At 43.6% G+C, this 24,984-nt stretch overlaps 1 protein-coding gene across 2 annotated transcripts in view; it reads left to right on the top strand.

Annotated features, from left to right (window-relative positions):
- The first annotated feature begins 534 nt into the window (after positions 1–534).
- The window catches only part of LOC110537668 (unconventional myosin-VIIa), a 60,636-nt gene continuing 36,186 nt past the window's right edge, over positions 535–24,984 (top strand). The window contains exons 1-22 of one of the 2 annotated variants that reach the window (XM_090192566.1): positions 535–687; positions 2,264–2,281; positions 2,866–3,050; positions 3,343–3,464; positions 4,371–4,513; positions 4,654–4,767; positions 6,383–6,536; positions 7,916–7,992; positions 8,116–8,235; positions 8,437–8,579; positions 9,040–9,250; positions 9,754–9,889; positions 10,260–10,366; positions 14,467–14,604; positions 14,783–14,941; positions 15,193–15,285; positions 15,423–15,517; positions 15,878–15,962; positions 16,216–16,434; positions 18,993–19,190; positions 21,956–22,075; positions 23,019–23,222. In XM_090192566.1, the coding sequence (XP_090048692.1) occupies positions 577–687; positions 2,264–2,281; positions 2,866–3,050; positions 3,343–3,464; positions 4,371–4,513; positions 4,654–4,767; positions 6,383–6,536; positions 7,916–7,992; positions 8,116–8,235; positions 8,437–8,579; positions 9,040–9,250; positions 9,754–9,889; positions 10,260–10,366; positions 14,467–14,604; positions 14,783–14,941; positions 15,193–15,285; positions 15,423–15,517; positions 15,878–15,962; positions 16,216–16,434; positions 18,993–19,190; positions 21,956–22,075; positions 23,019–23,222 (2,952 nt within the window). In that variant the 5' untranslated portion in view covers positions 535–576. The remainder of the gene's footprint in view (positions 688–2,263; positions 2,282–2,865; positions 3,051–3,342; positions 3,465–4,370; positions 4,514–4,653; positions 4,768–6,382; positions 6,537–7,915; positions 7,993–8,115; positions 8,236–8,436; positions 8,580–9,039; positions 9,251–9,753; positions 9,890–10,259; positions 10,367–14,466; positions 14,605–14,782; positions 14,942–15,192; positions 15,286–15,422; positions 15,518–15,877; positions 15,963–16,215; positions 16,435–18,992; positions 19,191–21,955; positions 22,076–23,018; positions 23,223–24,984) is intronic. The other variant, XM_090192565.1, reaches the window with a different exon arrangement.

Genomic DNA, 24,984 nt, shown 5'->3' with positions numbered 1-24,984 from the left:
GAATGAGTTTTCTGAGAATTCCTTCCTGATCACTGGTTGTATTTGTGGTTGCGTTCCAGGGAGACTATGTCTGGTTGGACCTCAAGACAGGCCGGGAGTTCGTCGTTCCGGTGGGAGCTGTGGTCAAGCTCTGTGACTCGGGACAGATCCAGGTTCTGGACGACGAGGGGAGGGTGAGTCCACACAAAAGTTGACAATGACAAGACATGATGAGACATTGACAAGACGTTACAAGACGGTGACAATACTTTGACAAAACATTGACGCGACGTTGATGAAACAAGACTTTGGCCTTGTTCGAATACTCCTGAAATACATCTCATTCCTCCTTTCCTTGAAATTATCATACCACGACAAAATTGAAAGTAATGCCATGGAAAGCTTGCTTACACCTATCCAGTCATGTTATATCAGTGATTACTCCAATGAAGGAAGGATTCAACAGGGTCTTTACTTGATCTAACAAACTGATATAGACACACAGTAGCCTATGACACCATAGTTCCTCAATGGCTGTGACTGTTCCCCCATCAGGAGCACTGGATCTTGCCCCAGAATGCCACCAACATTAAGCCCATGCATCCCACTTCCATCCACGGGGTGGAGGACATGATCCGCCTGGGGGACCTCAACGAGGCCGGGATCCTGCGCAATCTGCTCATACGCTACAACGAGTGTGTCATCTATGTGAGTCACCCCTGCAACACTGTCTGCTCGCTTTTGGTACCACTACAGGACCACCATTTTATATTGTATGAGTCCTTCAAACAACAAGGAAGTGTGGTATAGAACGTATTCTATAAAACATAGTGACCTTGTTTAGTGACGTGTAGCTCATGTTGTTGATGTATGTTAAACTGTTATAGGATTTGTCTGCTTGGTTATTTGACTTACTTTCTTAAATGGTTATGCTAGCATATTGGTTATGTTCTTCCACTCTTCCCCTGGCCACAACCCCCCACTGGTTCCTTAGCTTACCTACCTGGTTGTGTCTCAACAGTTTGAAACAATTTCCTCTCCTCATGTTCTTTCCTCCAGTATCACTGCTCTGGCAGGACACATGATGAAAACGTGTCCAGTCCATTGTGGTACTGGGGGTTCTTGGAACTCCCTCTCCCGGATCCGGGAGAATTGTCATGAACTGACACTAATTAGCATAACGCAACGGACACAAAACATTACTAGAAAATATGAATATTCATGAAATCACAAGTGAAATATATTGAAACACAGCTTAGCCTTTTGTTAATCACCCTGAAATTATGCTTTACAGCCAAAGCAAGACAAGCATTTGTGTAAGTTTATCGATAGCCTAGCATAGCATTATGCCTAGCTAGCAGCAGGCAGCTTGGTCACGAAAATCAGAAAAGCAATCAAATTAAATCGTTTACCTTTGATGAGCTTTGGATGTTTTCACTCACGAGACTCCCGGTTAGACAGCAAATGTTCATTTTGTCCCATAAAGATTATTTTTATAGCCGAAATACCTCCGTTTGTACTTCACGTTTGGTTGAGAAATCCACCGGAAACTGCGGTCACGACAACGCCGAAAAAATATTCAAAATTAGATCCATAATATTCCCAGAAACATGGCAAACGTTTTTTATAATCAATCCTCAAGGTGTTTTTCAAATATCTATTCGCTAATATATCAACCGGTACAGGTGGCTTCTTAGTAGGAAAGAGAGAAACAATGGTCACATTTGTCTATTACGCACAAATCACTCTGAGAGCCTCCAGCTGACCACTGACGCAATGTTGTCGTTCACGCTCATTTTTCAAAATAAAAGCCTGAAACTATGTATTGTGACACTAGACACATTAGGGAAGCCATAAAGGAATCTGGTTGATATCCCATTCACTGCTCAATAGGGACGCATAGGAACGCAGAGCTTTCTAAATAAGAGTCCCTTCCTGATTGGATTTTTCTCAGGCTTTCGCTTGCAATATCAGTTCTGTTATACTCACAGACAATATTTTTACAGTTTTGGAAACTTTAGAGTGTTTTCTATCCTAAGCTGTCCTAAGCAATTATATGCATATTCTAGCATCTTGTCCTGACAAAATAGCCCGTTTACTTTGGGAACGTTATTTTTCCAAAAATGAAAATAGTGCCCCCTAGTTCCAAGAGGTTTTTAAGGAAGCTGTTATAGATTATTGAGACCCAGCCCCTGTGTGTGTGTCCCAGTCGGTCCCTCATCAACTATTATGGTTCTTTCCTCTCACTCTTCCTCTTCATCTCCCTCCCTATTTCTCTACATAGACAAATTGTGGGGGAAGGGTAAGTACAAACTACAGAAAACTTTTTTTTTTATTTAAGCAACATAGCACTTCTGCTAGCATCAATGAATGGCTATAATCTCTGCTGGGCTGAAGGCTGGCCTCTGCTTCAGGCTTAACCTTTGATCCAGCTTGTTAAGTGTGCTTTGACCACTGAAGCGTAAATGTCAAACACACATGAGCCTTTAGGGCCTTTAGAACGCAACAGAGCTTTGGCCTGGGCTTGGAGGTGCAACAAATCATGGGCTATTATGACTGATTATTATGTCTACATTATGCACATTAAGGTGATTTTCAGCCTAAATTCAGTTCAAGAACTTAACTTCCAATGATTTTGTAGCTCTAATTTAACGATCAGTTGTCATCAGGCTTACAACACACTATCTCAGTGATCAAAATCCTAGTGACTACCCTAATCACAATCACAGTGAAAGAAAGCGATAAATCATGGCATCGCTAGCAACAAATCGTACTATCACTAGCAACAAATCAAGCGATCACTAAAGCCTCACGGATGACATCGTTGCCCTGATCTTGGCATGACCCTTGACCATTTCACATTTTGACTTTGACCTTTGCCTGCAGACTTACACAGGGTCAATTCTGGTGGCAGTAAACCCTTACCAGCTGCTGCCCATCTACACACCGGACCATATCCGCCTGTACACCAATAAGAAGATTGGGGAGATGCCACCTCACATCTTTGCCATTGCAGACAACTGCTACTTCAACATGCAAAGGAACAACAAGGACCAGTGCTGTATCATCAGGTTAGTGTATTGTATTGATGTGTGTGTGTTGTGTTCCTCTATTTAAGTGTATGTGTGTTTGAGTTTCTGTGTGTGTGTGTGTGTGTGTGTGTGTGTGTGTGTGTGTGTGTGTGTGTGTGTGTGTGTGTGTGTGTGTGTGTGTGTGTGTGTGTGTGTGTGTGTGTGTGTGTGTGTGTGTGTGTGTGTGTGCGCGCGCGCGCGAGCACCTGCGTGCCTGCATGGGTGTTTGCCTGTCTGTCTGCTTGTCTGCCTCTGTACAGAAAAATATTGTATCTCCTCCTGTGTTCCTCAGTGGTGAGTCTGGGGCCGGTAAGACAGAGAGCACCAAGTTGATCCTGCAGTTCCTGGCAGCAATCAGTGGACAACACTCCTGGATAGAGCAACAGGTCCTGGAGGCCAACCCCATACTGGAAGGTCAGACTCAACATAGAGATGAGACACTAGAATGGGCTATTAATGGCAGCCATCTTGGTCAAATTACAAACCAGTCGAATTGAGAGAGAAAAAACAGACCAAGATTGCTGTCTTGTAGTTGTCTTTCTTGGATGACAATGTCCATTCTAGTGTTCTATTGAATTCCGTGAGACTCACTACATGCACTGACATTTAATAGCTAGGGTGCTTGCTGTCTGTCTCTGCCTAGGCCAACTTGTCCTAGTGCTACATGACAAGGTAAATGTTGTGTAGAATGTAGAGATACACTCGCTCCAAACTGCCCCAGAGGCAGTTTTAGGGTTTGTTTATAGTTTGTAACAAGGCTAGAATCACAGAAGCTGTGTAGGAAAAGCTGAACTTGGAATGCGTTCTTCAAAGACAGCTAGACAGAGGTAGGATGTGCGTGCCTTCCCCTGGAACTAGTACAGGGGTGAAGTAAACACCTTCCAGTCCATGAGTAGTGATCCTACAGTTTGGTGTACAGCTTAAGCCACGCAGGGCATTAATTCACCTTTCTATGACATCTAGTGTGACCCAGAATTAACACAACAACTGGGCCTCTTATCCAGGTCTAATGTCCCATTTGCACCTTCTAAAGTTTCTATCTGGGTACTCTACATGTGGACTGGGAAAAGGATGCATCGCCCTACAGTATACATCCAGTCTATATCTCTCTTAGCTAATGTGACTGACCAGGGTTCGAAACCCGGGTATACTGCATGCCACAATACTGTTAGCACTGTGTGCTAAAGCCCTAGGCATTCGCTTGGGGTCCCGCCAACACAAGTCTTCAGGGTCTCAGGCAAGGTTATTTATCACGCGAGCATGGTTCACTGAACTGCATCTGGTACGCTAACTCAAACCTTTATTCTTTCATCCATGCAGCATTCGGGAACGCTAAGACTATTCGGAACGACAACTCCAGTCGCTTTGGGAAATACATCGACATTCACTTTAACAAGAGAGGGGCCATCGAGGGGGCCAAGATAGAACAGTACCTTCTGGAGAAGTCCAGAGTCTGCAGACAGGTATGGGTCCAGGGGGAGGGGATATATAGGGGCCAGAATATAACAGTACATAATGGAGACGTCTCAAGTTTGCAGACAGATTTCCATTTTCTTCAACTTTGTACCCAATGAACATGACCCTGCTGTTACTTTTCCCACAGGCTGCGGATGAGAGGAACTACCATATTTTCTACTGTATGCTGCGGGGCATGTCCCCAGAGCTGAAGAAAAAGCTTGGCCTGGGACTCGCCACTGACTACCCCTACCTCACCATGGTGAGTAGTGGGTGTGTGAGCGTGTGTGTGAGCGCGTGTGTGAGCGTGCGTGTGCTACAGTATGTGCGTGCACACATCGTTGTGTGTGTGTGTGTGTGTGTGTGTCAAATCAAGTTTTAATTGTCACATTCTTTAAAAAAAACAGGTGTAGATGAACAATGAAATGCTTACATACGGGCCCTTCCAAACAATGCAGAATAGGGAAAATGATAATATAAAAAAAGATATAGAAAAAAAATTGTAATATGAGGAAAAAATACACAATGAGCAATGATAGCTTGGCTATATACATGGGGTAACAGTACTGGGTCTATGTGCAGGGGGAAGAGGAAATTGAGGTAGATATGTACATATAGGTAGGGGTCATGTGACTAGGCAACAGGATAGATAATCATCAGTAGCAGCAGCGTATGTGATGAGTGTGGAAGTGTGCCAGTATGTGTGTGGCGAATGTGTGCCTGCGTGTATGTGCTGTGTGTGTGTGTTGGAGTGTCAGTGTAACTATGTGTGAATGTGTGGTTAGAGTCCAGCGTGTGCATGGAGTCAAAAAGAGCAAAAAGGGTCAATGTAGATAGTCCGGGTACCTATTTGGTTAACTGTCTTATTGCTTGAGGGACTTAGCGCTCAGGTACAGCTTGCCATGCAGTAGTAGAGAGAACAATCTATGACTTGGGTGGCTGGAGCCTTTGACAATGTTTAGGGCCTTCCTCTGACACCTCCTGGTACTGTATCGAGGTCCTGTGTGCATGTCTATAACTCCCAGTGTACATGTGTATACACTCTGTGTGTACGCAAGTTTGTGTGCATCTAGGGCTGTGGTGGTCATGACATTTTGTCAGCCGGTTATTGTCATGCAAACGACTGCTGGTCTCAAGGTAATTTACCCTAATTAACATAATCCTGTTTAGCATCTCCAGGCCTCCACAAATACAAGCTGCTGATGCAGTCCTTTGAAACATCTACATTTAAACACATCTGATAAATCCATTTAATATACACCATCACAACCAATCCATTATTTAAGGTCTAAAGAAACATATATTTATGTTATTTATTTAATGTATTATTTAATGTATTATTTTTATACATGCGGTAGGTTTTGTATTGTATAACTACACAATCATTATATTAATTCAGTTTTTTTCAGGCTTGGGCTCATACAGTATATAGGCCTATGCATATGTATAAGCCCTAATATTCATATGTGTGTTTTGAATTAATTATCGTTACCTTAGAAAGCGCTGTCCATTTCATTGTGTTAGGCTTTGAAACGACATCCACAACGACCATGTTTTCCACGCAGTTTCAACCTGCTGTTGAACTTCTTTTTCAAATTGGTCAATTACAGTGAGGTGATGCTAAGTGTTGGATGTGATTTTCGATTGCATTTGCATTGATATCAGAGTGGTTAGTGACAATTGAGCCCCGAGTACCAGGCCTTTAGCGACCTGATGGTCGTTAAGCGAGTTGGGCACCACCAAGCATGTCCAGAGTGCATACGAGGAGATTACCTGACTCAACGGTCGTGTGGAATTTTACTGGAGTCGTGACTGCTATTGTGGCAGTAAAATGGTCACCGCAACAGCCCTATGCTTATGTGTCTGTCCCTATCCAGGGGAACTGTACGAAGTGTGACAGCCGTGACGACCTGAAGGAGTACTCAAGCATCCTGTCGGCCATGAAGGTGCTGATGTTCACAGAGACAGAGAACTGGGAGATATCCAAACTACTGGCGGCCATCCTGCACATGGGCAAATTGCGTTACGAGGGTGAGCTGAGGCGGCCATTTTGTAAAGAGAGTGTTGTTGCACAATACAATGACTTTTAATTTGGCACAGGAGCTAGACAGAGAAGACCAACTGTAGGGGAAAAAAGGATTATGTTCATGCACTGTTTGCTGCTCCCACAAGCAGGACCCTAAAGTGTGACTAATTTGGTCGCATATGCAACAAAATATTTTGCTTGTTAGGCCAGGAGTTTTATTTTGGGGGCGTTGTGCAATTATGAAAACAATCAGGAGATCAACGATCATAGCAATGAATGAATGACAGATCTCTTGTATATTGTCATCACAAACCTGACGTTTTTAAAGAGACAGTGTACAATTTTAAATGTAATGCATCTCAATAGGAAAATTGTGTTTTTACACAATGTAAAAACCTAATATTCCACAAATTACTTTGTAATTTCAATGACAGGTATTCGTATCAACATTTTTACTTTTATAATAAGCTAATGTATTTATAGTGTTACATATTAGGTTCTAGAGCACAGCATGTGCTTCAAAAGTAGCAATAATTAATTTAGGCCCAAAATATGCTGTATCTCAATGAATTCCAAAAATCTCATTTTCTTGTGCTCATATATTTGATATGGTGATCCTAGCTTTTTATACTTGGGAGCGCCAGTGCCACCAATTACAAATGTTAATTTGGAGCCCTGCCCACAAGTGATTTAAAAAATATATACCTAAAAGTGTTATTGATGATTACTTGTGGGAGAAGCAAACAGTGAGGCGATATTACCGCTGAGTAACCAACACTGGCATGAACACACACTACATAGATCAGGGAAGGGCCTTTGATGTGGGTGGGAGCCACAAAAAATGTGAACTCAGTTGATCTGCGTACCTACGTGTGTACACCTCAACTTTTAGAGTTAATTTCGTTCCATTCTACACATTTTGCCATGGGGCAGAGAGGAACGTTTTCTGTTTTACAGCTAATTTCCTGCAATTCTACAGATTTTGCCATGTTGTGTAGAGAAAATGTTGAAATTGCACCTAGTGTATTTTACTATTCTAACTTGAAACAGTAAGTTGAGACCCCGACTAATTCTTGTTTTTTTAATGGATCTGAAGGCGTCCGGGGGCCGCCAGTTGCCAATCCCTGACATTGATAGTACAGTGTCTAGCTAGAGAAGTGATGCCAAAGAGTCATTGAAATGTTTGTGTTAGTTGTTAAGCCCTGTCTTGTTCTCACCTAGTGAATTTTGCGAGAGGTTTATTGAGGGGTAGTCTTCCTAAACTGGCACCTGACTACACGTTAGCTATTGAGTTAGAAGTTATAAATGCACTTGGCAAAATTTCTTGGCTAATTGACTTGCTTTCCCCCTTTCATCCTCCTTTATAACACATACACTCCAACAGCCCGTTGCTATGACAACCTGGATGCCTGCGTGGTAGTGCGATCTCCAGACCTGTCCACTGCCGCATCTCTGATGGAGGTGGGTAGTAGATTCTTACCTGTACATGATCTCTATGTTGGGCTTGTACTGTAGACTGTATGGTGTTTGTGTATTGTGTTGTTGTTGTACTCTACTACAGTATGTTGTTGTGTTGTTGTTGAGGTGGACATTAAGGACGTGATGTCATGTCTAACCACTCGTACCCTGATCACCCGGGGCGAAAATGTGTCCACCCCCCTCAGCATGGAACAGGGCCTGGATGTCAGGGACGCCTTCGTCAAGGTCAGGACCCTCACATACATACATACATACATACATGCGTGTGAACACGGACACCTTTTATTATCAAAGTGAGGACACACACACACACTCCTAAATCGGATTCCTCACAGAAGGTCCCTTCTGTCTAATGAAAACTGTTCCTCCGAGAGCATCTACGACACCCACTCATGGTGTAAATGAACGTTGTCCCTCCTGTCCCAGGGTATCTATGGGAGGCTGTTTGTGTGGATTGTGGACAAGATCAACGCGGCCATCTTCAGACCTCCGTCCTGTGAGAGTAAGATCATAAGGAGGTCCATTGGCCTGCTCGACATCTTTGGCTTCGAGAACTTCATTGTCAACAGGTGAGTCCTCTGACTGACCCAAGCTTTGGGGATGTTGTAGCCATTTGGTTCAAATTCAAAGGTCTAAAAGCTTTGTTTTCTGTTTAGGGGACGTTGTATGTGGAACATGAAATTACATAATTGTTATGATTTCCATTCTCTATTGGAAAATTGGATGACAATGGTATGTGCCCGACTAAAGTCAGACAATAGAGACAGCCTCTTTCGTTGATTTGTGCGGTTGACATGCTCACTGAAGGGCTTTATACTCTAACGGCTGTCTAGGGACTGGCTCTCGCTGCATTTCTTCCCTGTTGATTTGAGCAGCTGTCCATACATTTTGCCAGCGAGAATCACAGACATACACACAAATAACCACACACACACACACCTGGACAAATTTGACCATCAAAGTAAGGATAGCCACACCCCTAAATTGATTGGCTGTTGAGTAACCGACTATGTTTCTTCTTCCCTGAAGCTTTGAGCAGCTGTGCATAAACTTTGCCAATGAGAACCTGCAGCAGTTCTTTGTGAGGCATGTGTTCAAGCTGGAGCAGGAGGAGTACAACCTAGAGGACATCAACTGGCAGCACATCGAGTTCACTGACAACCAGGATGCCCTGGACATGATCGGCAATAAACCCATGAACATCATATCTCTCATAGACGAGGAGAGCAAGTTCCCCAAGGTACAGTACCAATTTGGCAATTTAACATTTTATGTAAATCAATATGCATATTTGTGTTTTGTGAGAGGGGATGGACAGTTGGAGGAACTGAATGTTTGTTATTTAGAACTCTGTACCGAGGGACCGTTTTTTTGTGACAAATTATCTAAGAGACATGCAGAGAGGATCCCCGTATTGCACACCAATACCATGGCGCAACAACTATGCCTTTGCCCCTGAGTGGGTTAAAAAAGTGCCATAGAATTGTTTTTGGTCCAAATTAGCACCCTAATCCTATGCCCCTTTATTATAATACTGTATATGCCATTTAGCAGCTGCTTTTACCCAAAGTAACTTAGTCATGCATGCATACAATTTATGTACTGGTGGTCCCGGGAATTGAACCCACTATCTCACCGTTGCAAGCGCCATGCTCTACCAACTAAGCTACAGCGGACCATATAGTGAATAGGGTATAATTTCAGACACAGCCTAAATGTTTTTTCTCTGTTTGTGTCTCACAGGGAACAGAGTCCACCATGCTGTATAAACTCAACTCCCAGCACAAACTCAACACCAACTACCACCCCCCTAAGAACACCTACGAGACCCAGTTTGGCATCCAGCACTTTGCTGGGGTGGTCCACTATGAGACTAGAGGTAGGCCTATTGTAAGGCATTGGCTTCACACTCAACCCAATTCATTGCAATCACATAATAAAGTCCCTGATGCTCCATGTAGTAGGACTTGGTTGGATTCTATAGGTAGGTTCATGGTCAGAAGACCAGGTATCGAACTCCAGCAAGTCTATTAGTTGTTCATATGCTCCATATCAAATCAACTCCTAGCCCCTACACCCTAGGCACTTGTGAAGATCAGAGAGGATATGCCATGTGTAAGCAATGTGGTAATGGCTCCACCTTGCCCTCTGATGACTTACATCTATCATATCTCCACAAGTGCATAGTGAAGGGGCCGGGGCTAGGGGTTTGTTTGGGATTGGACGTGGCTGACTCCTGTGTGTTTCAGGCTTCCTGGAGAAGAATCGTGACAGCCTCCACACTGACATTATCCAGCTGGTCCACTCCTCCAAGAACAAGTTCATCAAGCAGATCTTCCAGGCTGACGTCACCATGGTGAGAGATGACGTGTCTGGTGGTCACATAGTGAGGATGTTACGATGACACCTTGAATGTATTTTCCCTACTCACTCCACCAGGCTGTGTCCACTAAGCATAAGGACGAAAGGCTTAGAGTAGGTCACGATGGTGGAGTTCCAGAGAGGGTTTAGACTATATAAATACAATAACTAGAACGTGCCTCCCCATTCAAGTCAACAGGTCTGTAATGGGTGAACCGATAGCCATTTTAAAAGTGTACCCACTTATTTTTCTATGGTTATGACATCTTTTGTGACCTATAGTCCGAAGTTTTCTGTCTCCCAGTGATGATGTCACCAAGCGATCACTCTCAATTCGTACTTTTCTTTACTATTCCTACTACTATTTTGTCCCTTAGCATTAGGGGAGCGGTGGTGTTAGCCATGCCTATCTTCATCTCTTTCTCTCATTTTGGTTGTGTTCTCTCTCTTGTTCTGTCTGACCCCAGTTTCTGTGTGGCTATCTGCCTCCCACCACTCCTTCTCCGAAGGTAAACAACAGCCATTCCTTCTGTGGTAAAACAATTCTGTATATAAACCCTGGATTGCTGATGCTATGCATTGGCCATTGATAGGCTTTGAAGCAACCGGTTGGCCATATTGGCACTCCCAAGAAATAGCAGTCCTCCATTGGAACGGATGGAATTATATTGCATTTCAATGAAATGTTTCAAGAACAAAATAACATGTATTTAAATCTTTTTTCTGTTGTAGTGGGGACAGTAACATTAGTAGTCATCCTCAAAAAAAATATATATATATATTTTTAGCTCGCATATAATTTAAAAATATGCATTAAAGTGTCTGTAACAGAATAAGTGCCAAAACCGAATGTAGACATTAATAAATGCATTTACAGTGGGGAGAACAAGTATTTGATACACTGCCGATTTGACAGGTTTTCCTACTTACAAAGCATGTAGAGGTCTGTAATTTGTATCATAGGTACACTTCCAAATATTAAGTTCTGCTTTTCTGATTAATTTGCAATACAATGCAAATTAATTACTTAAAAATCATACAATGTGATTTTCTGGATTTTTGTTTTAGATTCTGTCTCTCACAGTTGAAGTGTACCTATGATAAAACATTACAGACCTCTACATGCTTTGTAAGTAGGGAAACCTTTAAAATCGGCAGTGTATCAAATACTTGTTCTCCCCACTGTATATTGCTTCCAAAAACTTTTTTTTGCTATGGAAGAGGAGTACCAAGATGGCTACGCACCCTGTCAGTCATCCAGGGTTTATTCACATCCCTGGGTAAACCCAGATCTCACTGCTACCAACACACCTTGTGTATCTTGTGTTTCTCCCAAAACTCCTCTCTATCCATCCATCCATCCTCTGGAACTCAAACCTGTTTCTGTCCCTCTTTCTTTTCAGTCTTCACCCCAGTGGTACTAATATTAAAACAGTGATTCTCAAATATGTTTTTTTTAATCTGACCACGTCATTTGTCACTGCGACCTTGCAGGAACTGGCTACAACCCAGCAGGGGGTCCGAACCCACTATTTGAGAAATACTGTGATTTAGAGTTGTGTTTAGAGTTTACACCAGGGGTCTTCAACCTTTTCTTGCCCAGTGACCCCCGTCCCAGTTAAACCCGGCAACCCAGGGACCCCCATCATATGTTATCAAAAAACGAAATGTGCATGTCTTGTCTTATCAGATAATGGCAATGAGATCAAGCCGTCCTTCATGAACTGACCCCTGTAAAATGGTATAGAATCAGCTTGGACCTTCTTTTTAAAAATATTTTCAGTGGTATTGTTAACAAACACACCCCCATTAAGAAAATGAGAATTAAAAAACAGGTTCAGTCCCTGGTTCGACCGTGATCTGGCAGAGTTACTCCACCTCAAGAATCCCATTTTGCGAAAAGCTCGGCGCATGCATACTCAGACTGACTGGCTCTCGTTCAGGCAAAATGAGAAATGAGTGCACTCAAGCTATCCGGAAGTCGATGTCCGTCCAACATTTCCTCATCTCCCACCCCTTCTAATGCGACTAGTCCCGATGCTCCTCCCTCTTTTTCACTTCTCCCTTCAGGCAGTCACTGAGTCAGAGGTGCTAAAGGAGCTCCTTAAATTTGACCCCAAAAACATCTGGGTCAGATGGTTTAGATCATTTCTTCTTTAAGGTTGCAGCCCCTATCATTGTCAAGCCTATCTCTGACCTTTTCAACCTGTCTCTCCTATCTGGGGAGGTTCCTATTGCTTGGAGGGCAGCCACTGTGGATTCTTTATATAAAGGGGAAGATCAAGGTGATCTTAACTGTTATAGGCACATTTTTATTTTGCCCTGTTTATCAAAAGTGTTGGAAAAACAAATAAATGATCAACTGACTGGCTTTCTTGATGTCTATAGTATTCTCTCTCTCTGGTATGAAATCTGGTTTCCGCTCAGTTTATGGATGTGTCACTGCAACCTTAAAGGTCCTAAATGATGTCACCATTGCCCTTGATTCTAAGCAATGTTGTGCTGCTATTCTTATTGACTTGACCAAAGCTTTTGATACGGTAGACCATTCCATTCTTGTGGGCCGGCAAAGGAGTATTGGTGTCTCTGAGGGGTCTCTGGCCTGGTTTGCTAACTACCTATCTCAAAGAGTGCAGTGTATAAAGTCAGAACATCTGCTGTCTTAGCCACTGCCTGTAACCAAGGGATTACCCTAGGCCACACGCGCTTCTCAATTTACATCAACAACATAGCTCAGGCAGTAGAAATCTCTCTCATCCATTTATATACAGATGATAGTCTTATAGTCAAGTGGGCTCCTCCCTATATTTTCTGTTAAATGCTCTCTTAGTGTCCAACAAGCTTTCTCTGCCCTTAACCTTGTTCTGAACACCTCCAAAACAAAGGTCATGTGGTTTGGTAAGAAAAATGCCCTCTGAGGGTTTAGAGCTTGAGGTAGTCAGCTCATACAAGTACTTGGGAGTATGGCTAGAGGGTGTACTGTCCTTCTTTCAAAACATATCAAAGCTGCAGGCTAAGGTTAAATCTAGACTTGGTTTCCTATATCGTAATCACTCCTCTTTCACCCCAGCTGCCAAACTAACCCTGATTCAGATGACCATCCTACCCATGCTAGATTACGGAGACATCATTTATAGATTGGTAGGTAAGGGTGCTCTAGAGCGGCTAGATGTTCTTTACCATTCGGCCATCAGATTTGCCACCAATGCTCCTTATAGGACACATCACTGCACTCTATACTCGTCTGTAAACTGGTCATCTTTGTATACCCATCGCAATACCCACTGGTTGATTTATAAAACCCTCTTAGGTCTCATTCCCCCTATCTGAGATACCTACTGCAGCCCTTATCCTCCACATACAACACCCGTTCTGCCTGTCACATTCTGTTAAAGGTCCCCAAAGCACACACATCTCTTCAGTCAAAGACTCAATGATGGACACTCTTACTGACAGTTGTGGCAGCTTCGCGTGATGTATTGTTGTCTCTACCTTCTTGCCTTTTCTTTGCCCAATAATGTTTGTACCATGTTTTGTGCTGCTACCATGTTGTTGTCATGTGGTGTTGCTACCATGCCTTGTTGTCATGTGTTGCTGCTATTCTATGTTGTCATCTTAGGTGTCTCTTTATGCAGTGTTGTGGTGTCTCTCTTGTCGTGATGTGTGTTTTGTCCTATATTTTACATTTTTAAGTCCCTTTCCCCGCAGGAGTCCTTTTGCCTTTTGGTAGGCCGTCATTGTGAATGATAATTTGTTCTTAACTGACTTGCCTGGTTAAATAAAAGTTCAAAAATAAAATCAAAGGTTAGCATGTTTTGGAAAAAATGTATGTCCAAGTCAAAAAAGCTTACCAGCAGCCAGTGGCCCTTGCCGCACTGGTAGCCAATTTGCGTGTGCTGTTGTTCAATTGTCATTGTCATTCAATTTGTGGTATACATATTGATTCTTGAAGAATATGATACATGGCAATGTAATAATTTTAGAGTGGTTGAATTTTCCCAGCCCCATCCCTCAGATTAGCAAACAAAGTGTCAGGGTCAGGTTGTTAAAATTACAAATACATTGCTCTGTGTGTGTGTGTGTGTGTGTTGCCAGGGTATGGAGACCAGGAAGCGATCCCCTACTCTGAGTAGCCAGTTCAAGCTTTCTCTGGAGCTGCTGATGAGAACCCTCAATGTATGTCAGCCTTTCTTTGTCCGCTGCATCAAACCCAACGAGCTCAAGAAACCCATGGTGAGTTCAACCTGACAAACACACTAGTATAAAAGAGTGTGGGTGGGGGTGTATTTGCCTGTGTGTGCGTGCGATTGTGTGTGTGATTGCGTGCGTGCCTGTGTGTGTGTCACGATGTTCGTTTACCATTCCCTTACAGCTGTTCTCTTTAACTCTGTCTGTGTGTCTGTCCATCTAGCTGTTTGACAGGGAGCTGTGTGTGCGTCAGCTGAGGTACTCTGGGATGATGGAGACCATTCGTATCAGACGCGCCGGTTACCCCATCAGATACACCTTCGGAGAGTTCGTAGACCGCTACCGTGTCCTCATGCCCGGAGTCAAACCTGCCAACAGACAGGTTAGCAGAGCTGGGCCCTGTCCATTAGGCACCAAACAATAAAAAAAAACTGAATGAAACAAGGGCCTCCTGGACTTTTCCAATAAGAAACGCTTGTTTTCTGTTCCAAAACGTTTTAGAACATCTGTTTTCTGTCCTAATGAACACAACCCTGCTGTCACTTTCGATTATATTACTATGTTCTGTTACTCTACTTCAGGATGGCTATTAGTTCATTTAGGTGTCATTCATTCCCTGGTGTTTTCTCATAGGATGACCTGAGAGGGACGTGTCAGAAGATAGTGGAGGCTGTTCTTGGACGAGATGACGACTGGGAGATTGGGAAGACCAAGATCTTTCTTAAGGTGACTAGATTTCATTGATTGCAAATCGACATATCATATTTTCACCTACATTGTTACACATATTACGATAAAATAAACCGTGCACTCTCTCTCTCTCTTTTGCTCCCTCCTCCCACCGCTCTCCCTCTCCGTCTCAGGACCACCATGACATGCAGCTGGAGATAGACAGGGACAAGGCCATCACTGACAAGGCCATCCTCATCCAAAAGGCTGTACGAGGAATGAAGGCGAGGTGAGGAAGGAGGGAGTAGAGGGGAGGGTGAGGCTGGAAGGGACAGAGAAAGAGGGAGAGGAAAGAGGAGGGGCACGAGGGAGGGTGAGAAGGGAGGGAAAGGGGACATGTGGTGTTGGTGGGGTGGGGATTCCTTGAAGGATCCTCTTTAAGTTACGATCTTTATTTCGTTAATCCATATTGTACTTAGGGACAACGTTTAACTTGTTCCTCATAGATCGAATTCAGATACTACCGTTGAATTGTCTGGACATTTCAATTCACAAATGTTGTGGTTGAGAGCTTCAGTATTATATAATATGTTTCCATATGCACCTCTCCCCACCCCTCCCTCCCTCCCTCTCCCTGTGTATTTTCCAGGACTAACTTCCTGAGGGTGAGGAGGTCAGTGACACTCATTCAGAAGATGTGGCGCGGCTATCGGTGCAGGAAGGACTACAGTGTGGTGAGTTCTTCTATATCCATGATTACTGACATTTCACAACCGTCCATTTCCTGGATGGTTCACTTGGACATATCCCTGGGCAGGAATGACATTTAGTCCCTTAATGAACACACCTTAAAAGACCGTCCCACAGTTATTGAATTATGGGTTGTAGTTATGTTGCTATAACGTTATAGTTGTGTTATATTGGTGTAGTTCTTTTGTTAGAATGTTATATTGGTGTTTGAGAGTTTTGTTGGTGTCTCCTCTCCAGATGAGGGTCGGCTTCCTGCGCCTACAAGCCCTCTATAGATCAAGAAAACTCTTTGTTGCCTACCAATTGGCCAGGACTTGCATCACTCAAATACAGGCCCGTTGCCGTGGTTTCATGGTGAGGCAGTCTTTTTGGAGGCAGCTGCATGCGGTGATCACCATCCAGGCATACGCCCGGGGCATGATCGCAAGGAGGGTTACCCAGAGACTCAGGGCAGAGGTAAGATGCTACACTACTCATAGGCATATGCATACACACAGAGATAGACACTAAGCAAGGCAACAGGGCTAAAGTAAGGCAATTTAAATCTGATCAAATCAAACTTTATTTGTCACACGTGCTGAATACAACAAGTGTAGACCTTACTGTGAAATGCTTACTTACAAGCCCTTATCCAACAGTGCAGTTCAAGAAGAGTTAAGAAAATATTACCAAATAAACTAAAGTAAAAAATAATAAAAATTAACAAAATAACATAACTATAACGAGGCTATAAACAGGGGGTACCGGTACAGAGTCAGTGTGCGGGGATACAGGTTAGTTGAAGTCATTTGTACATGTAGGTAGGGGTGAGTGACTGCACAGATAAACAGTAAGTAGCAGCAGTGTACAAAACAAATGGGGGGGTGTCAATATAAATAGTCCGTTGGCCATTTTATTAATTGTTCAGCAGTCTTATGGCTTGGGGGTAGAAGCAGTTAAGGAGCCTTTTGGTCCTAGACTTGGCACCCCGGTGCCGCTTGCTGTGCGGTAGCAGAGAAAACAGTCTATGACTTGAGTGACTGGAGTCTCTGACAATTTTATGGGCTTTCCGCCTATAAAGGTACTATATATAGGTACTGGATGGCAGGAAGCTTGGCCCACGTGATGTACTGGGCCGTACACACTACCCTCTGCAGGACCTTACGGTCAGATGCTGAGCAGTTGCCATACCAGGCGGTGATGCAACAGGTCAGGATGCTCTCGATGGTGCAGCTGTATAACATTTTGAAGGTCTGGGGACCCATGCCAAATGTTTTCAGTCTCCTGAGGGGTTTTGTCGTGCCCTCTTCACGAGTGTCTTGGTTTGTTTGGACCATGATGGTTTGCTGGTGATGTAGACACCAAGGAACTTGAAACTCTCGACCCGCTGCTCTCGGCCCACTCTTTCCTGTAGTCCACGATCAGCTCCTTTGTCTTGCTCACATTGAGGGAGAGGTTGTTGTCCTGGCACCAGACTGCCAGTTCTCTGACATCCTCTCTTTAGGCTGTCTCATCGTTGTCGGTGATCAGACCAACCACTGTTGTGTCGTCAGCAAACTTAATGATGGTGTTGGAGTCGTGTTTGGCCACGCAGTCGTGGGTGAACAGGGAGTACAGGAAGGGACTAAGTACAAACCCATGAGGGGCCCCAGTGTTGAAGATCAGCGTGGCAGACGTGTTGTTGCCTACCCTTAACACCTGGGGGCGACCCGTCAGGAAGTTCAGGATCCAGTTGCGGAGGGAGGTGTTTAGTCCCAGGGTCCTTTGCTTAGTGATGCACTTCGTGGGCACTATGGTGTTGAACGCTGAGCTGTAGTCAATGAACAACATTCTCACATAGGTGTTCCTTTTTTCCAGATGGGAAAGGGCATTGTGGAGTGCGATTGAGATTGCGTCATCTGTGGATCTTTTGGGGCGGTATGCAATCCGTCTGGCCCTGCAGCTTTAAGAATGTTGACCTGTTTAAAGGTCTTGCTCACATCGGCTACCGAGAGCGTTACCACACAGTCACCCAGAACAGCTGGTGCTCTCGTGCATGCTTCGGTGTTGCTTGCCTCGAAGCGAGCGTAAAAGGCATTTCGCTCGTCTGGTAGGCTCACGTCACTGGGCAGCTCGCGTCTGGGTTTCCCTTTGTAGTCCGTAATAGTTTTCAAGCCCTGCCCCATCCGACGGGCGTCAGAGCCGGTGTAGTAGGATTCAATCTTAATCCTGTATTGATGCTTTGCTTGTTTGATGGTTCGTCTGAGGGCATAGCGGGATTTCTTCTAAGCATCCGGATTAGTGTCCCGCTCCTTGAAAGCGACAGTTCTAGCCTTTAGCTCGATGTGGATGTTGCATGTAATCCATGGCTTCTGGTTTGGATATGTACATACAGTCACTGGGGAGGCGACATCGTCGATGCCCTTATTGATGAAGCTGATGACTATTCTCCTCAATGCCATTGGATGAATCCCGGAACATATTCCAGTTTGTGCTAGCAAAACAGTTCTGTAGCGTAGCATCCGTGTCATCTGACCACTTCCGTATTGAGCGAGTCTCTGGTACTTCCTGCTTTAGTTTTTGATTGTAAGCAGGAATCAGGAGAATATAATTATGGTCAGATTTGCCAAATGGAGGTCGGAGGAGAGCTTTGTATACATCTCTGTGTGTGGAGTGAAGGTGGTCTAGAGTTTTTTTCCCCTCTGGTTGCACATGTGACATGCTGGTAAAAATTTGGTAAAACTTATTTAAGTTTGCCTGCATTAAAGTCCCCGGCCACTAGGAGCGCCACTTCTGGATAAGCCTTTTCTTGTTTGCTTATGGCCTTATATAGTTGGTTGAGTGTGGCGTTAGTGCCAGCATCGGTTTGTGGTGGTAAATAGACGGCTACGGATAATATAGATGATAATTCTCTAGGTAGATAGGGTGGTCTACAGCTTATCATAAGGTACTCTCCCTCAGGTGAGCAATACCTTGTCTTACCAGCTTCTAGTAACATTGAAGAACATTTATGAGAATTTGTAAGTGATTAAACAACTCTCTCCCCCATTTCTTAGAACCGGCGGCGCCAAAAGGCAGAAGGCCAGCGTCTGGTCGAGGAGGAGCGCCTGAGGAACCAGATGACGGTGCGACGGGCGAGGGCCGAGGCCGAGAGGAGTCACAAGGAGCGCCTGGCCGAGCTGACCCGTCAGGAGGAGGAGAGGGAGAAGGAGGCACGGGAGGAGACACGACGAAAGAAGGAGATGGTGGAACAGGTTCCTGAAGCACCTAATGGTTTACTTAGGGGCAAATCTTAACTTCCACTTTAGTCAAATTTTCACTTAGTCATGAATTGATGTTAAGTCACAAATTTGACTTAAATGTAAGTTATGATTTGTTCCATAAAGAGGTTATGTGGAGGTTTTGAAAGATTTCAACCAGAAGTAGAGCTCACAAGCTAAAATAGCCTATTAATTTATTTGGGACTGGGGTGCAGTATTGAGTAGTTTGGATAATTAGATGCCTAGAGTAAACTGCCTGCTACTCAGGCTCAAAAGCTAGAATATGCATTTAATTAGTATATTTGGATAGAGGATACTCTGAAGTTTCTAAAATTGTTTGAAGGATGTCTGTGAGTATAACAGAACTCATATGGCAGGCAAAAACCAGAGAAAAAATCCAACCAGGAAGTGGGAAATCTGAGGTTTGTAGTTTTCAAGTCATTGCATATGGGGTCTTATTGCACTTCCTAAGGCTTCCACTAAATGTCAACAGTCTTTAGAACCTTGTTTGAGGCTTCTACTGTGAAGGGGGGAAGAATGAGAGCTGTTTCAACCAGGTGTCTGGCAGAGTGCCATGAGCTCTGTCAGCTAACCTGTGAGAGTTAGCTGCGTTCCATTACATTTCTAAAGACAAAGGAATTGTCTGGTTGAAACATTGAAGATTTATGATAAAAACATCCTAAAGATTGATTATATACATCGTTTGAAATGTTTCTACGAACTGTAAAATAACTTTTTGGACTTTTCGTCTGAACTTCCGCCTGGATTTGCCCGCACCTCGTGAGTTTGGATTTGTGAACTAAATGCGCCAACAAAAAGGAGGTATTTGGACATAAATGATGGACTTTATCGAACAAAATAAACATTTATTGTGGAACTGGGATTCCTGGGAGTGCATTCTGATGAAGATCATCAAAGGTAAGTGAATATTTATAATACTATTTCTGACTTTTGTGACACCTCTCCTTCTTTGGAAAATGGCTGTCTGTTTTTCTGTGGCTAGGTGCTGACCTAACATAATCTCAATGTATGCTTTTGCCATAAAGCCTTTTTGAAATCTGACACAGCGGTTGCATTAAGGAGAAGTTTATCTACATTTCCATGCATAATTTGGACATAAATTATGGACTTTATCGAACAAAACAAACATTTATTGTGGAATTGGGATTCCTGTGAGTGCATTCTGATAAAGATCATCAAAGGTAAGTGAATATTTATAATGCTATTTCTGACTTCTGTTGACTCCACAACACTGCGGGTACCTGTATGGCTTGTTTTTGTTGCGGTTGCATTAAGGAGAAGTTTATCTAAATTTCCATGTAAAACACTTGTACCTTTTATCAATGTTTATTATGAGTATTTCTGTAATTTGATGTGGCTCTCTACACTTTCACCAGATGTTTGTTTGAGACAATGCATTTCTGAACATAAAACATCAATTTTAAGCAGGGATGTTTTGGAGCTGTTGCTGGGCAACACAGACTTTCAACTCCCTCCAAAGATTTTCTATGGGATTGAGATCTGGAGACTGGCTAGGCCACTCCAGGACCTTGAAATGCTTCTTACGAAGCCACTCCTTCGTTGCCCGGGCGGTGTGTTTGGGATCATTGTCATGCTGAAAGACCCAGCCACGTTTCATCTTCAATGCCCTTGCTGATGGAAGGAGGTTTTCACTCAAAATCTCACGATACATGGCCCCATTCATTCTTTCCTTTACACGGATCAGTCGTCCTGTTCCCTTTGCAGAAAAACAGCCCCAAAGCATGATGTTTCCTCCCCCTTGCTTCACAGTAGGTATGGTGTTCTTTGGATGCAACTCAGCATTCTTTGTCCTCCAAACACGATGAGATGAGTTTTTACCAAAAAGTTCTATTTTGGTTTCATCTGACCATATGACATTCTCCCAATCTTCTTCTGGATCATCCAAATGCTCTCTAGCAAACTTCAGACAGGCCTGGACATGTACTGGCTTAAGCAGGGGGACACGTCTGGCACTGCAGGATTTGAGTCCCTGGCGGCGTAGTGTGTTACTGATGGTAGGCTTTGTTACTTTGGTCGCAGCTCTCTGCAGGTCATTCACTAGGTCCCCCCGTGTGGTTCTGGGATTTTTGCTCACCGTTCTTGTGATCATTTTGACCCCACGGGGTGAGATCTTGCGTGGAGCCCCAGATCGAGGGAGATTATCAGTGGTCTTGTATGTCTTCCATTTCCTAATAATTGCTCCCACAGTTGATTTCTTCAAACCAAGCTGCTTACCTATTGCAGATTCAGTCTTCCCAGCCTGGTGCAGGTCTACAATTTTGTTTCTGGTGTCCTTTGACAGCTCTTTGGTCTTGGCCATAGTGGAGTTTGGAGTGTGAATGTTTGAGGTTGTGGACAGGTGTATTTTATACTGATAACAAGTTCAAACAGGTGCCATTAATACAGGTAACAAGTGGAGGACAGAGGAGCCTCTTAAAGAATAAGTTACAGGTCTGTGAGAGCCAGAAATCTTGCTTGCTTGTAGGTGACCAAATACTTATTTTACACCATAATTTGCAAATAAATTCATAAAAAATCCTACAATGTGATTTTCTGGATCTCATTTCGTCTGTCATAGTTGAAGTGTACCTATGATGAAAATTACAGGCCTCTCTCATCTTTTTAAGTGGGAGAACATGCACAATTGGTGGCTGACTAAATACTTTTTTGCCCCACTGTATATGTTTGATGTTGTCCTGTTTGTACTCTGTGCCTATAACTCAACCTCAACCCAACAGGTGGAGCGGGAGAGGGAGCAGCCGGTGGACCACTCAGACATGGTGGACCAGATGTTTGGCTTCCTGGGGAACACAGGGGCACTGCCCAACCTGGAGGGACAGGGGCCGGCCGGCTTCGAGGTGAGATGGGGCGTTAGGGGTGGTGGTGGGGAGTAGGGCAGTAGATACTGTCTGTGTAGCTACAGTGGAGTATGTGCAAGGGGTAGGGGTTTAGATGTAGGATGTGTGTGTCTGTGTGCCTTGATGTATATGTCTGTCTGTGTGCGTGGGTGGGTTGGGGGATGCACCTGCCTGTATCCCTGCCTCCATGTGTGCCTCACTGGCTCACTGGCACACACACCCGCAGCCTCCGCAAGGACCCCCCTCCCCCAAACAGCTCTCATCAGGGTCAACTACACCCTTATTCATGTCCTCATTACATGTAGTGCCACAAGACCTCTGTTCTGCTACATATGTTTAAACAATGGAAGTATTTCTAGAAAAAAATCTAGAAAAAAATGCTGGAGCTCTTAATAGTGCTATAAACCAAAACAAAAATAAGTTTTGAGATTTGTACTACAGATTGGTTCAAATTAAACAGCAAAGGCCTTTAAACACTTGTTGGAGAATAATTGTAAAAATGAAATGCATTATGGTGTCTGGCAGAGTTGACATAAATCCAGTTAGTTGCACTTTACGATTTAAAAAAAGTATAATTAGGAGGCTGATACTTTGGTCTATCAAAATATATATTTAAAATGTTGTCCATATTTTTGTGGAAAATGTTAAGATTGTCTCATCTTTCCAGAATTACTGAGCTCTAAAACAGCAACATTTTCTCTCCACCTCACGGCACAATATGTAAAATAACATTCCCTCCAGCTATAAAATGTACATTTCTCTCCCCCATGGCAAAACAAGATCCCTTTCTCAGACCTCAAAAAACGGTATCAGTGTAAAACTGCACTATGCCACTGGTGTGCCTGTGTGTGTGTGTGCGCACATGTGCCTCTTTGCATGCCTGCGACCCTCCTTCTGTGCATGTCTCTGTGTCTCTGGGTCTGTTTACATGGGTGTGTTGTAGGACCTGGAAGTGGCTCTGCGGGCCGAGGAGGAGGAGGACTTAGACGAAGCTCTCCCTCTGCCTGACGACGAGGAAGAGGACCTGTCGGAGTACAAGTTCTCCAAGTTCGCCACCATGTACTTCCAGGGCACCACCACACACAAATACGTGCGGCGACCGCTCAAGCAGCCTCTGCTCTTCCATGAGGATGAGGGTGACCAGCTGGTGAGTTGACCTCTGACTTTTGACCTTTTACCAATCGTGTGTGTGTTCGCCATTGTGGTCCTACAGCTTTGCAAATGAGCCCTGAGTCATGAGTGTCTAACTGAATATTACCTTAACCCCACTAAGGCTACCCCCCACACACACAATCAATTTCAGATCATTTGGGCACGAAATTAAGAACATGCTAATACCTAACTGAACTTTTGTGTGTGGAGGAGGGGGGGCAAACATACTAAAGTTAACATTTGGTGACTGCAGCCAGTTAAACCAAACCAAAGATGGCTGTCTGTCCAAATACTGCTTACTGGGTCAGGAAACCAATACAGACAGTGCCTTACAAAATTATTCAGACCTCTTGTTCCCCAATGCTGGAAGGAGGGCCCGAGTGGAAAAAGTTTGGGAACCCCTGTATTAAACTACCAATACACATCAAAGATGAATTGAGCTGCAGGACAGGAATGAAACTGCTCAGGGATGGCCATTGGTGATTTAAAAATGGCTACAGAGTTCAATGGCTGTAATGGGAGAAAACTGAGGACGGATCAACAACATTGTAGTGTCTCCACAATAATGACCTAACGGAGTGAAAACAAAAAAACAAATATACAGAATACAAATATTTGAAAACATGCATTTTGTATGCAACAAGGCACTAACTGCTTCCTTATTTTCAAGCATGGTGGTGTCTGCATCATGGTATGGGTATGCTTGACATCAGCAGATACTGGGTTGTCAGGATGAAAAGAAACGGGATGGAGCTAAGCACAGGCAAAAAATCCTAGAGGAAAATCTGCTTCAGTCGGCTTTACACCAGAGACTGGGAGAGGAATTCACCTTTCAGCATGACAATAACCTACAACACAAGGCCAAACTTACACTGGAGTTGCTTAACAAGAAGACAGTGAATGTTCCTGAGGGGCCAATTTACACCTTTTACTTAAATCTGCTTGAATATCTATGGCAAGTCTTGAAAATTGCTATCCATGATCAAAAATCTATCCATGATCACCAACATCTGACAGAGCTTGAAGAATTTTGAAAATAATAATGGGCAAATATTGCACAATGCAGGTGTGCAAAGTTCTTGTAGACTTACCCAAGAAGACTCAACAGCTGTAATCGATGCCAAAGTTGTTACTAGTATGTATTGACTCAGGGAGCAAAATACTGTACTTATGCAATGACTATATTTTAGTTATTTAATTTGTGCTAATCTTTTTATATATATGTGTGTATGTGTATAATATATATATGTATGTATGTGTGTAATATATTTGGTCACCTACAAACAAGCAAGATAGGTTTTTAGATTTTTTTGCAAATATATACAAAAATAAAAAATGAGTATAAGTATTCAGACCCTTTACTCAGTACTTTGTTAAAGCATCTTTGGCAGCGATTACAGCCTCAAGTCTTCTTGGGTATGAAGCTGCAAGCCTGGCACACTTGCTTTTGGAGAATTTCTCCCATTCTTCTCAACAGATCCTTTCTGTCAGGTTGGATGGGGAGCGTAGCTGCACAGTTATTTTCAGGTCTCTTTACAGATGTTCGATAAGGTTCAAGTCCGAGCTCTGGCTGGGCCACTCAAGGACAATAGGAGACTTGTCCAGATGCCACTCCTGCATTGTCTTGGGTTTGTGCTTAGGGTCATTGTTTTGTTGGAAGGTAATCCTTCCCTCCAGTCTGTGATCTTGAGCGCTTTGGGGCAGGTTTTCATCAAGGATCTCTCTGTACTTTGCTCCGTTCATCTTTCCCTCGATCC

The sequence above is a fragment of the Oncorhynchus mykiss genome, chromosome 12 (assembly GCF_057628025.1).
Source record: "Oncorhynchus mykiss isolate SJ-2025 chromosome 12, ASM5762802v1, whole genome shotgun sequence".
NCBI classification, from domain to species: Eukaryota; Metazoa; Chordata; class Actinopteri; order Salmoniformes; family Salmonidae; genus Oncorhynchus; species Oncorhynchus mykiss.
This window is presented reverse-complemented; position numbering and strand designations above follow the sequence as displayed.